Below are 13,414 nucleotides of genomic sequence, written 5' to 3' on the forward strand. Positions count from 1 at the left end.
TGAGTACAAGCTACCTCATATATCACATACTTTAATGTATTTAAATAGTTTGAGTTTATTAGGCTTGGTAAAATTGGTGAAGAAAAGTAATGAATAATTTTTTTTTAATGTCTTAAAAAAAAAAAAAGAGCTAGCTAAGCTTAGCCACTCACTGAATTGAATTAAATGAGCTTTAGTCTAAATTAAATGACAGCATTTCAATTTATTTAATTCATGATTAACTTGTTACGGTTGAAAAAGCTGAATTAGACCACATGTTATTTAGGTACAAATGTTTGCAAGGTTGAGTCAACACAATATATAACATGCCAGTCTGTGGGCTTGACCTTTGGAAGCAGCCACAGGTCATACATGGTTTCTCTCACTTTCAGTCTTTGCATGAAACTAGGCTAGTCTTCTTGAACTCTCAACTAGACAATAAGTAAGAGCTAGGGTGACCAGATGCCCTCTGCATGTGGGACTGCACTGCAATTTCATTCCTTGTCCTCCTGTCCCACATCTTGAGACAATGCCCCACATTTTGACTGGTTCACACTTTTCTAAAGTATGGCTTTGATCAAGCACACGTTTATTATAGTCAACTGAAGCTTAGCCCATCAGTTCAAGTTACCAAAACATAACAAGCTTTGCAGCAGTATATTTTGAGTAATTGACATGTCTTTTTTTAAATTTATTTTTCAGTTTCACACAGGAGAAAATATGGTGTGAGGTGGCACAGTATGCATTTGTGTATCCCAACTGTCTTAAATTTGCGCTAGTAAGAAGGGCAGCTTCCGTTTCCTTTTATTCTTCTTGTATTTACAAGAGAGCAAGAAAGCCAGAAAAGTTGCTTTCAGATATCTTGGACTGCCTCCCTGCATTATCCTGTCCTACTTTGTCCCACATAAACACTGTTTGTCACACTTTTTTTTCTGAGATCTGGTAACACTGTGTCTTTAAACACAGGCCCCGATGGATCCCCCCGACTAAAACCATAATTAAAACTACACAAAATAAAAATAAATGAAAACCAAATAAAGTATAAGTCTGAACTACTACTACAAACGATGGGTAAGCAGATCATGTGTACACCATTTTAAAACCACTGCATCAGTGCGATGAAAAGCATCAGTGGCAGCTTGAGTACGTTTAAACTCATCCAACTGGAACTGAACTCTATCATCATTTTCACACACTTGCAGAATAACCCACAACAAACAACGAACTATGCTGTTAATTAACTACTTGTATTTGTACCACAGAGTTCTGTTGTTACTGATAAACTGCTCAAGAACATAAGTGCGTCAGACTGTGGGACTGGGTGACATGTTTGTTCATTACCATAAACACAAATGCATGATCTAATCCTGTGCTGTCCTCACTAGAACACCAAATGTGGATTAAGCTGCCAATTAACACTGTGTGTAACCAAGCCTGATTGTGTTTCTGATGTTTAACTTGTTGAGCTTTACCCATTTATAACACACTACACTGTTAGGAAGGGGTCAGCTGTTATCGAGTTGGCTTTTTGTTGTCCACTGATTTGTATAAGCACTGTTCATTATGGATATATATGCAACAACAGCAAATCTGTTGGCAATTGAGCTAATAAATTTGGAACATCTAAGAAGAAAAGCCATGCAGTTGTTGTGAGACTGTTTTATATGTGTACGTAAATAGAAACTAATGGAGTTCACAGTCAAAAACTGCTTGTGTGTATTTTTTAAAATACATTCATTTTCCCATTTTACTGTGGGTTCAATAAGACTATGATGTCTGTATGTTGAAACAGGAATCTACTGATACTGGAACTGAATCACAGTTTATATTTACCAAAAATTGTGAAGATTTGGCACATAAACAAACTCTTTCATTGGTACCTGTACTGCACCTTGTTCATTACAAGAGCACACACCCTTCTGGCTGGTTTTCAACTTTAGTTTCACCAGTAAAGCAAATTTAAACTATTCTCCATCCAGATGTGTGTTTAAGCGATCATTCAGAAGCAAATACTCTAATAATGCTAACAGTGGTGTTATATTACAGTAATAAGCAGATTTGACCTCCCCTGGCCCCTGGGCTCTTCAAACCATGACACAACTTCTCTATAATTGACAGTAATGACAGATTTGATAGTCCAAAAATTCAAAATGATATTTCAGCTAGGAGTTTAATTTTAAGGCAACGGGTGTAATCTGTCTGATAAAACCTTTATGAATAAAACTGAGAATTTGCATTTTAGCCTAACCATCAACATTTTCTCTCCCCTCTTAAATTAATGCAACTGCAAGTATAATGCATTGGATTTAAGCTCAGGTGTCCGCTCTCAAAAAAGGTGATCAGATTGACATTTTGCATAGACAGGAGAGTTTGATCAATCTTCCCATTAAGTCTCAGCAAAAACTAAAAAAAAAATACAACATAATTCCCAAAATGTCACAGTATTTCTTTTGAAACAATATTTGGATTTGTAACAGCAAGCAAATAAATATATTTACAAAGTGCAGCACCACAGACAGTGTCGTCATCAGTGGGAGAAGTTATAATTAAGTGAAACTAAACAGATGAGATAATCGTGTGTGCCAATTGAGGTTAGAGAGAGACACCGAAACTATTACTTGCATGAGCGAATCATCTCTTCGAGTCACACAGAATATTCTGTAGGTTTTCCCAGATACTTTTCGTTTTAATTTTTAAAATTTACCACATACTAACTCTTTGTATATGGCATGTTTAATATTATAAAATACAATCTATGCTAAAAAATAAACATTCATAACAGTAATTTCCATATTCTAATGTAATCTTTTCCATGATCAACACAAAGTATTTCATCCAGTGTCAAAACATGTGATCTTTTTTGGTAACCAAAACCCTGAAATGCCAAATAAACCGTGAATGTGATAAACTATTCTACCCCACGGAACAATGAGTGTGAGGTCCGATTGCTGAAAATAGATGCCCCTTGAATAGAATACATATCTAAAAAGAGTTTGTAATTTGCATCTCATAGTTTCTGCTGATTCAAAAAGGGGAGCAAATACAAGTATTGCCAAGTATCTACGTACTAATTAAAAAAGCTGTATAAAAATGCAGAGCATCAACTACTACCTGCATGCTGTAGAAGCACTACTCTATAGGTAATACAAAATGTACAAAACAAATGTGCTGCAAAACAAAAGAATGTTTCTGAAACACGCATAAATAAAAAGTACAGATAACATCTGACAAGGCAGATGGACCTTAGTTGAAATGTGATATGAACCCAATCAGCCCCCATGACCTGGACCCATAAATGTCTACTAAACCCTCACACACCCCAGCTTCCTCATTATTGAAACAAACAAAAAAAATAGTACACATTCTGTTTCTAAGGCCTTTTGTACACTAGCTAATGAAAAAACAAGTCTTACTGTACGTTTCCCTTTACTTTTTCTCTGGACCTCTTAATCAATATTTAAGCCAGGGGTGAGCAGCGATGGAAGCTTTGCTGCGGTCTCCATAGTCATAAAGCAGCTCCTCGCCATCGTCAATATTTCGAGAGGCGATGAGAATGAGGTGAGGGACACCGTTGATGTCGTGGAGTTTGGTTTGGCAGTTCCCATTTTTACTGTGATTTATCAACCTACCCATTCGACCAGTCTCTTTTGTAGCATCCACACTGTTGGCAGAAACACATACATTTACATTGGTGTTCGTATTAGAGGTTGTTTAATATACATGGTAAATGGCCTGTATTTATATAGCGCTTTACTAGTCCCTAAGGACCCCAAAGCGCTTTACATATCCAGTCATCCACCCATTCACACACACATTCACACACTGGCGATAGCAAGCTACATTGTAGCCACAGCCACCCTGGGGCGCACTGACAGAGGTGAGGCTGCCGGACACTGGTGCCACCGGGCCCTCTGACCACCACCAGTAGGCAACGGGTGAAGTGTCTTGCCCAAGGACACAACGACCGAGACTGTCCAAGCCGGGGCTCGAACCGGCAACCTTCCGATTACAAGGCGAACTCCCAACTCTTGAGCCACAATCGTCCCACATACACAATATGTTCGCAAGACAGCATTTACATTTTCACATTAAATACTGAATTGTTTTCAGTGACCATATTAACTGCTATGCTAATGTTTCATTTTCATTAAAAGAATAAAACAAAAAAATTGAAATTAATAATTTGTCCTATCAAACTGGTGGCTTTGGTTTCATAACTTAATATAACACAAATTCCAAAATGTCCAATGAGTGTTCATAGAATCCCAGAGAAGTCTTTTCTTCCTACCAGTATGTTTTGCAGAGGTACTGGAAGTAGTACATGTAGCAGCCGGTTGCTGGATTTTGAGCATATTCGGCTTCTCTCTTTTTAGCATCGGTGATCTGTAGCAGGTCTCCGTGGTATTCCACCACATAATCGCCTTTCTGGAAACACCGAGTGGCAAACACCGCTCTCCCTTTTCCTTCTATGTATTGCACCTACAAAAACAGTACAAGAGGCTTTCTGTGATGACACAGCTTGGCAAAGTAAAGGTTCTTCAGTAAACATATGAACAATGTACAATTTGAATTTGGTCACTCTGAGCCTTTTTGCGGGCTTCATATTCAAATTAATTCTTAAAATAAGACATTTTTGTATGAGAACATGACTGAGTAAAATGTAAGGATTTTTTAAAGGTCTACAGTAAATCCTCATTTACAATGACAATAAGATTTTTCCTTCAGATGAAGAAAGAAGAAACAAAGAAAATTCAACGTACCTCCATTCCTTCCTCTATTCCACTTGTAATGAGATCGTCTATGAGCTTCTTTTCTTCGCACTGGTAACAAAATGGAACATGAAACAGGCCAGACCAGATTTCTCTTCATACACAGAGTCATGCAGCGGGGGTAATAGTTATTTAACCCCCAGATCTCTCGCAGTGCTTGCGAACAAGGGTTTCTCTATCAAGTGCCAACTCATCTTTTGCTTGGGGATCAAATACTTTCATTCCATAACAAATCAACGGAAATCAATTTTTTTTTTTATGTTTTTGATAAATATTAAGTCTCTCTCCATTAAAACAAAACCACCATAAAAATTAGAAACTGTTCATTTTGTAGGTGAGCAAACTTATAATTTAAGCAGGGCTCAGATAACTATTACCCCCACGGTACATCCACATTATTAATAAAAAGTATATTTCCCTCAAACACAGTCAGAGCACCACACAAGTGCAAACATAAAGACAATGTTTTTGGCAATACTAAACATGCTATGAGAGTATATGTTAGGACAAAGCTTTTGTCATGAGCATTCTTAAAGATACAGCTAAGGTCAAAACTCCACCTTTGAACTTTATCTACTCTTAGAAAATCTGCACTTGTGGAAACTGTCCACCAGAATTTTCCATTCGAGAAAATTTTTACTTAGCAGTGACACTTTCATCAGTCTGAGAACCAATCAGTTAAGGTCTTCTGACTCCAACTTCCTGTTCTGCTTGACAGTTATTGTTCACAAATTTTGATCAACCAAAAAAACAAGAACTAACAAACACACACAAAAAGGCTATATCATCATAATGTATCCAGCCATAGCCTACAAATACAGGTACACTATAAACTAAAAGCAGATTCTGGTATGTTGCATCTTACCTACAGGTACTAAACACTCATATTCAGATATGCTTTTGTAGAGAATATCTTCTAATGGTGATTTGTATACATTTAAAAACATTTTTTATATCAGCTATTTTCAGCCCTTACTCTGATATTCAGTGACACCACAAACAATTCAGACCTGCTCTTGTGTCAAAGTGTGGAGTGGGGGTGGGAGTTGCACATAATTGTCACAAAGACAAAACAGGTTTTGGCTGAGGGCAAACACTTTAATAAGACCCATACTTTTCCCACTTCTCCAAATAAAACCACTTCAATATCGAATAATATGAACACCTATGCCTAACTACCTATAACATATGTTGTAGTACATTATGAAATAGACTTTTTTTCTTACCTTGAGCTCCGTTTTACTTTTTCTTGAACTTCGTCTTACTGGATAGAAGTCAGTAACTTTCCGGTTTTGGGAATTTTCCCCTCCTGCCCTATAGTAAATAAAACACATTGCAACATCAACAACTATTATACCCATTCAGCCTAATGATAGGCTATTACAGCACTGCACCATTTATTACCAAGAGGCATTTGAACTCCTTCATGGATAGGTGCCATATTCATTCAGGCCAAAAAGGGAAAAAAGTTTTCTTTGGATTTAGAGGACCAAGGATCAAACTACTGACCTTCCAACTGAAAAGCCTTCCCCTAACCACATTTAGACACTCGGTGGTGATGGTTTAACTTGTTATTATATAATATAATATTATAGTATAATATTATACTATTAAACACTAGTCTATTAATCAAGATTAGCCAGAAGAAAGTCTGTTTAATCAAATTAAGCCCATCTAGCCAAACAGAAATTTGGCTGTCAGTGAAAAACTACAGTCAACAGACATTCAGTTTATTAATGGATCACTTGGCTTTTGAGATCAAATCTGACCTTGAGCCAACATTCTTCTAACTAAGGTTAGCCAAGTCCTTGTAGGCTCTTCAACTGTAAGGTCTAGGATTTTCTGTAGCAAAATTTCCCTTGAGTGGATAAGACTGGCTCGTTCATCCAAGCTACCAGGGCTGATTTAGTAATTTAACTGTCAATTTTTACATTTCTTCATCAACCAACATTACCAGACTAAAACTTACCACATATATTCTAAGTAACTAAGTCACAGCTAGTTGGCTTACCACTAGTCAAGAAAGCACTGGAAGATTTAGACCAAATATTTTAAAAGTCTAACATTATGTCCAAGTTAGTCACCAAAAACACATATAATACATTATGCAAAAGAGTTCAGACTATAACTATATTCCTTATATAGTGTCCATGTGTGTAGCTCTTGTGTGTTAACGTGTTTACAAGAAAATGTAGTAATTAAGATATAAATTCACTTACAAAGGTGCTCCAAAACCTAATCAGACCACCTTATCCATACATGGTATCTGGGGTATGAACATGACATTTATACTATGTATGGTTCCTGTATACAAAAGGCAGCATGAGGGCACACTCTTCTGCATGTACCATGAGGAAAGGTCGTAAAAATGCACCAGTAATCAACACATACATTCTTCGAGTGGATTTCTTTCCTATGACCTTGACCCGGGCTCCCCTCCTCTGGAGGCCATGGAGAGCGCCGCCATTATTGGCATGTAGGGGAGTATGAGTTAAGCCATTGCTGAGGGGAAGGGAGAGTTCAGGATGAGAACAAAGGTAGGCTTCGGTGCAGTGGAGCTGCAGAGGTGATGGCTGTTCATCAGACCAGCAGGGTGAACACTGGCTGTAGCTGTTCTCCATCTCTGTGAAAGCTGCCTTTGGGTCTTTCGTTGGAGTGCTGATGGTATTCATTGTCTTTCCTGAGAGTGAATGGAGAGAAACATCATCCTTAAGATTCAGACAAATCTTGTGCTTCTAGTTTCTCTCACTGGAAATTTTTACATGATATATATATTAACAGGGATTCAGTTACTGTCCCATGGACTGTTCAACCAGCTCTCCTCTGCTAGCGATCAAACTGAAGAACTGGAGTAAACATACTCACCTTCTCCTGGCTTCTGGACATCATTCTGCAAGGACAAAACTGGAGAGCACTTTCCTTCCTGTGTCAACCTGATGGTGGGCTTTTCATCTTGAACTGATGATATGGAGTTGGTGCAGCTTAAGAGGGCGAATGAATGGCTGTTGCATACAGTGTCCTGTGAAAGGAGAGAAAGCTTGATCACTCTCTAGATAATTTGTTGATAAGATGTAGCTTGTTTTCTTCTGTAGGAATGAAGCTGAAATGATGCAATCAACAGGAAGGGATAAGATCAACAGCCACTTTTACTTTGTCACGGTGAAAACAGTCAGATTGGGGTGTGTTTTGTGGTAATTCTATTAAACTACTTCACTTGAAAATCTAGAGCTTGATTTGCATATTAAATGTAAATGAAATGTCTAAACACTAGAATACACACAGGAAAGACAATATTATAATCATTATAATAAAATATCAAGATGGGTGCCAAATGATAGATAGTTTTCTAAAAGAAATGTATTCATTTAATATTTAGAGAGAACTCTCATAGGTCTGACCCAAATCACAAACAGGTATTCGATTAACTTGGGATCTGAAGACTGTGAAACCCAAAAGATATGACCCACATGACTTTCATCCTAAATAAACCCTTCAGTGAACCTTGTACCCTCAGGACAGAAGCATTGTCATCCTGGAAATTAGCATTCTTATCAGGGCAGAATGTTTCAACATAGGACGAAGGTGATCACTCACAGTAACTTTGTGCTCATTTAGAGCAGGGGTCTCAAACTTAAATGAGCTGTGGGTCACTGCTGGTACTGTCATCTCATTCGAGGGCCACATTAGTGTTCAGAGTAGTACAAAAACAAACAAACAAGAAAACACCCACAAATATTTCCGAAAATTTAGTGTTTTGTTAGTTTTTTAAAGAAATTTCCAATATTGTATAACAAGACAAAACTGCAGAAGTCAACGCATTTTTTCATTACTCTTAACTGAAGCCTTTCATTGAACTACCAAATAAACAAATTGGTGCTCTCTTTCTGGTGAGACACTTGAGTGATCTTATCCTCTGTCGAGAAGAAGTGTAGCTAAACAAATCCATCATAAATGGCCCCAAAGCATGACACGCGCAGCGGATCGCCTCGTTGTAGAGGTAGGAGGTTCAGCTTTTCCTTTAATTTGTCACACACATTTATTTACATATGCGTGTAATTATTTTTCTATATTCATTGATTCCTTAATAGCTCTCCTCAATCTTATCATTTCATTCAGTACAAAACAGTCGCTACTTTCCACCAGTGTTGTGGGTGGGGCCTGGAAAAGGGGACCACGCTGGATCCACACCCACCTACACTCCCCAGTCAGCCCCTTTAAATCCAGAGTCAAGGCACAGATAGGCCTCCTGACTCATTATCTCCCGATCACATCCATTCAAACCAAACCACGGAACTGATTTTAATCTATAAACCCCGCTCAAAAATAGAAATACAAATGCACGTATTTCGATCTCTTCTAACATCAGAAAATGCTGCCGTGTCCTCGGCTGCCTGACACATGCATGTAGCTTTCAGTAGCCAAAACAAGCACTCCCCAACAAAACAGCACCTCTGTAGCGAGTCTAACGACACTAACTTACAGAAAAAAATGCTACCCAACTGGGCTACAAGTATTAACTAAACACATTTCCACCGACAAGCACCTTAGTCTCAAGAGTTATCCCACTTTAGCTAGCTCTCCGTATTTAACCACAGTTAGGCTCGACGGCGATGACCAAACAAGCAAACTTACCCCGTTCATGTCCGACTTGTTTTCGTTGCTCCTCGCTCGGCACTCTCCTCTCGATTAGAGAAAAACACGAACAGAAAATCCAGTAAAAGGCTAACCTCGCCCTGCTCCTACAAGGGAAAGATGTCCCTTCACGTCGGCCGCTTCCACGGTGACTGCGTGCCCTTCTGTTGCATTTAAACCTACAGCAGCTCAGCCAATACAGCCTCCACAGCTCCGCTCCGCCATCTTCCTGTCTGCTTGTAAATGAAGGAGAGGTGTGGAGGAGCTCCGGCGCCCCCTGCAGGTCCACAGCGACAGTACAATTATTGTGTGTTTTGTCTTTACGTTTTCTCTGGTTTTATTAGCCAACATTTCGATACCTTTAGTGTCTGCCGCGCAAAACAAACCAACACTTCCAGGCTTCCATGTTGTCTTATTTTTTAAAATTAACTGGTATTTTAACGCAGTAAGCCTGTGTAGGTACTGTATTATCAACACTCAGAGGGCACCAGTGCAGACTGTAAGTTTGTAAATGGATTTGTGTTTCAATAGTGGCCTTCTACCCAGTTGAACACTCAAAGCACTTTCTACTGTAGGGTAATTTATCTATGCCTAATTGCTTTCTAACATTCACACATACACACACTCTGATGGTTGAGTACCTTGCCCAAGTATGGCTCAGTCTGGGGACTGGAGGCCTCTGCCCTTTTAATTGGTAGACTACCACTCTTTTGAGCAAGTCTTCCATAAACAAAGCTAAAGCTATATTAAAGAGGACCTCTTAGTTAATTAATTAATAAGTTCTTGGTTATAAATTATGTCTGTTATTATTAATCTCTGGTTACCCCCCCCCCCCCCCCTCATCTTTTGTCCCGTTTCCCTCCACTACACAATATAATGAACCTTAAGGCAACTGTTGTTGTGATTTGGTGGTATATAAAACTGAACTGAACTGAATTAGATTCAATATTCATAACACATATCATAACTGTTACAGTAGCAGATGGTCATACTAAACATGGGCAAAGTTTCAGATTCTCAGATCAGTATGTGTACAGCTATTGTAATCCAAAGACAGTTTTTCTTTTCAGATTTATTTTCTGTTCTTTAATTTTTATTATGCCAAAGTATGATATCCATAATATGGTGAGTTCACTGTTGAGGCAAAGGAGCCACACCCACTTGCTTTTCAGAGCATCTGTTTGAGAGTGGGAGAAGAAAATTGGCTTAAAATTTAGAAAACTCAAATGTCCCGTTTATACCAGATAATGAACTGAGGTGTATCACAAAGGCCCAGTATAAGAAAAATACAGATTATTTGTAACTGTGAATCAAAGCAACAGTAGAGTCTAAGAGTAAAGCTATAGCGTTAGAAATAGGCAAGATTTAATTTCTGCTTCAAAATCTTTCATGTACAGCTTAGTACAAAGTACCAAAAGTAAATGTCAGTCATCATGTGCGCATATATCAATTAATAAGAAAAATAATAATAATAAAATGTACATTCACTGTACATTTTAATATCATTTATTTCTTTATTGAGTATCTGTGTTTACTAAAATCAGTTTAGGTCTACTTGCTAAACATTAAAAAAAATTACAGGACAAGGGGCAAAAGATTGAAATTAAAACTATGTGCTATTTCTTAGCTTAGCGGAAATCTCACTTAACTGTCACATTTTTAAAATACTCACACTTACAATTGCCTCTGTGCAAAGGGTTTTATAATACAATTCAGTACAATACATAAAGCCACTGTTTTTTCATAACTGAATAACACTACATGGCTTCTGTGTTGATATCTGTCATAAGGTATGTGGATACCAGTAGAGTGAAAAATCCCCAAAATATTGCCAAAGCTGTAACATATCATAATGATTGTATAGACACCAAATCTGACTCTTTACACTGATATAATGAAGATAAAAACAGTAGCTTTATAAACAACAGCACTCAGAGAGTGCAGGGCCCCCTGATGGACAAGGGCTATGCTAAAGCTTTGATGTTTTATGCTGTTTGTATTACTGCTGACGCCAGCCTGCTTTTGCTACAATATGATTACATCAGACTGTTATGGCGTCATTGTGATGTTGTAAGCTGTCACAGTGAAAAAAATAAAAACTGTGTTGTACAGCTCTCTCCATGACCATTCATAAAATATATTACTCAAAATTGTTTCTTCAGACAAACAGACAGCCGTACAGTACTCTCTCCCAGAACCATCTTGCTTTGAGGTTACAGTATCAACCATTGCAGCACCATGCTGTAATGACTCAAAGAGTTGAATCTGGTTCATAATTTATGATAGGAAAGGGAATCTGTTGTTTACTCACTCTATATGTTTACATTAACTAAAGAAACCAGAAAATTTAGTTGTTTATAGAGAAAACATGAGTGCATTGCATGCTTCCTCAAGCTCGGGTCCTCTGCCAGAGGCCTGGGAGTTTGAAGGTATTGCACAGCATCTTAGGTGTTCCTAGGACTTCACTCTTCTGAGCAGAGGCCTCTGATGTTGTGCCTGGAATCTACTGGAGCCACTCTTGAAGATTTGTGTTTATATTGTTTCCTCTGTATCAGTGTAGGGTCTTTACCTTACAATAAAAAGCGCCTTGAGGTAACTGTTTTTGTGATTTGGCGCTTTTCATGCTCCTGTTACCACTGGGGAGACTTTGGACTTAATCTTTCACATCTGCTCCACTTGTTTCTTCAGGCCTCGGTTCCTCTTTTCTTCTATTTTCTTGTGCTCCTACATTTTATGTTGATGTCCACTGAGATTGCCACTCTATCACAACAGTCTTCTGCTCTGTACAGTTCTCAAAAACCCTTAGCTGTGTGTTCCCACTTGTGTCTAGTGTATGTTGTCCAAGCTTGCATCTTACATCCTGGTACTATGTGCTGGACTGTTTCTTGGGGACCTTTGATTATAGTCTGCAACTTGGGTCCTGTTGGCTGTGATAGACTCCTGCCTCTGTGGATCTGGTGCTTAAGGCCTGTTCTGGTGCTGCTATTATCAGAGCCTCTGTGTTGCTCTTTAGGCCACAGCCTTTTTTGTATTTTCTTCCACTGGTAATATTTCCTAATGTCAGCCACTTCCTCTGTTTGTGAATGGTACAATGATATGTCTTCCATGATAGTTCCTCCATCTCATCCAGCTACCTAAGACATTTTCGTAATAGCTCATCTCTGGGTCCATATTCCTGATGTATTTGTGGATGCTCCATAATTCTCAAGGCAGTTGGCTGTAGCTGACCTTTAATTTTCATCATGATTCCCAATTGCCTGTAGGATACCCTGGTATTTGTAGCTGGTACCATTAGTGTGTATTCTGGCAATTCTTATCTAGTCCAAGTGACATCCTGATGTCCACAATAGAGATCCTGGTGAAGTGGATCAGTGAGTCGATGTCTTGCTTGCTTCTTGTGTACATCTTCAAATCATCCATGTACAGGAGGTAACTAGTAGTCACTCCACTCTTAAATCTATCAAATCCACACTTACTAAAGAGCTGGCTTCGGGGGTTGAAGCGTATTCAGAACAACGGCAGGGACAGGGCATCACCTTGTTATATTCTGCACTTGATGACAACTTGTGCAACTGCCCTGGAGTTGCCCTTAACCCTTTCATGCATGAAGTATGACAACCTCAATCAGGATTTTTTTCTTAAGAATTTGTATTCATCTTTAGGGATGAATAAAATAATAAAAATAATAAAATAAAATAATAATAAAATACTTTAAAAACAAAATCCTGATTGATTGTCATAATTCATGCATGACAGGGTTAAATAACAATAATTACAATGAAACACGTCATACATCTATAGTAACATTAAACGACCAGTGGGTGGCAGGGTATGGAGTGAGACATCAGTGTCCAATATAGTGGTTTATGTGCAAGTATACCATCAACACTGACGGAAATACAAGAAAACAGCCTTTGAATAGCTGTCCATTTGTTTGAATAGCTGTCCATTTGTTTGAATAACTGTCCATTTGTTGAACAACATAATTATATCCACTGTTGCCCAAATTTTTAAAGCTGCTTTGTTCCACTATA

At 38.3% G+C, this 13,414-nt stretch overlaps 1 protein-coding gene across 2 annotated transcripts; it reads right to left on the reverse strand.

The window, feature by feature from the left end:
* Positions 1 to 2,644: 2,644 nt before the first annotated feature.
* On the reverse strand, positions 2,645 to 9,636 carry kmt5aa (lysine methyltransferase 5Aa). Of its 2 annotated transcripts, none has more exons than XM_026173078.2 (7): positions 9,381 to 9,636; positions 7,614 to 7,767; positions 7,140 to 7,428; positions 5,975 to 6,062; positions 4,740 to 4,799; positions 4,268 to 4,458; positions 2,645 to 3,640 (listed from the first exon to the last, which is right to left on the reverse strand). In XM_026173078.2, the coding sequence occupies exons 1-7, from the start codon at positions 9,387 to 9,389 to the stop codon at positions 3,430 to 3,432; spliced, it is 1,002 nt and encodes a 333-aa protein (XP_026028863.1). In that variant the 5' UTR covers positions 9,390 to 9,636; the 3' UTR covers positions 2,645 to 3,429. The 2 variants fall into 2 exon arrangements, with proteins under 2 accessions (XP_026028863.1, XP_026028862.1); XM_026173077.2 differs by lacking the exon at positions 9,381 to 9,636 and adding an exon at positions 8,343 to 8,484.
* Between the last annotated feature and the right edge of the window lie 3,778 nt (positions 9,637 to 13,414).

The sequence above is a fragment of the Astatotilapia calliptera genome, chromosome 7 (assembly GCF_964374335.1).
Source record: "Astatotilapia calliptera chromosome 7, fAstCal68.1, whole genome shotgun sequence".
Classification (NCBI taxonomy): Eukaryota; Metazoa; Chordata; class Actinopteri; order Cichliformes; family Cichlidae; genus Astatotilapia; species Astatotilapia calliptera.

Bases quoted from the DNA above. Each gene is read 5' to 3' on its own strand.
- kmt5aa (XM_026173077.2), bottom strand. From the start codon at position 8,432: ATGTGGCCCTCGAATGAGATGACAGTACCAGCAGTGACCCACAGCTCA. The intron at 7,768-8,342 runs GTGAGTGATCAC...CTCCTTTCACAG, and splicing joins TAAATGAGCACAAAGTTACT to GACACTGTATGCAACAGCCA. The intron at 4,459-4,739 runs GTACGTTGAATT...CTGTTTTTGTAG, and splicing joins GAATAGAGGAAGGAATGGAG to GTGCAATACATAGAAGGAAA.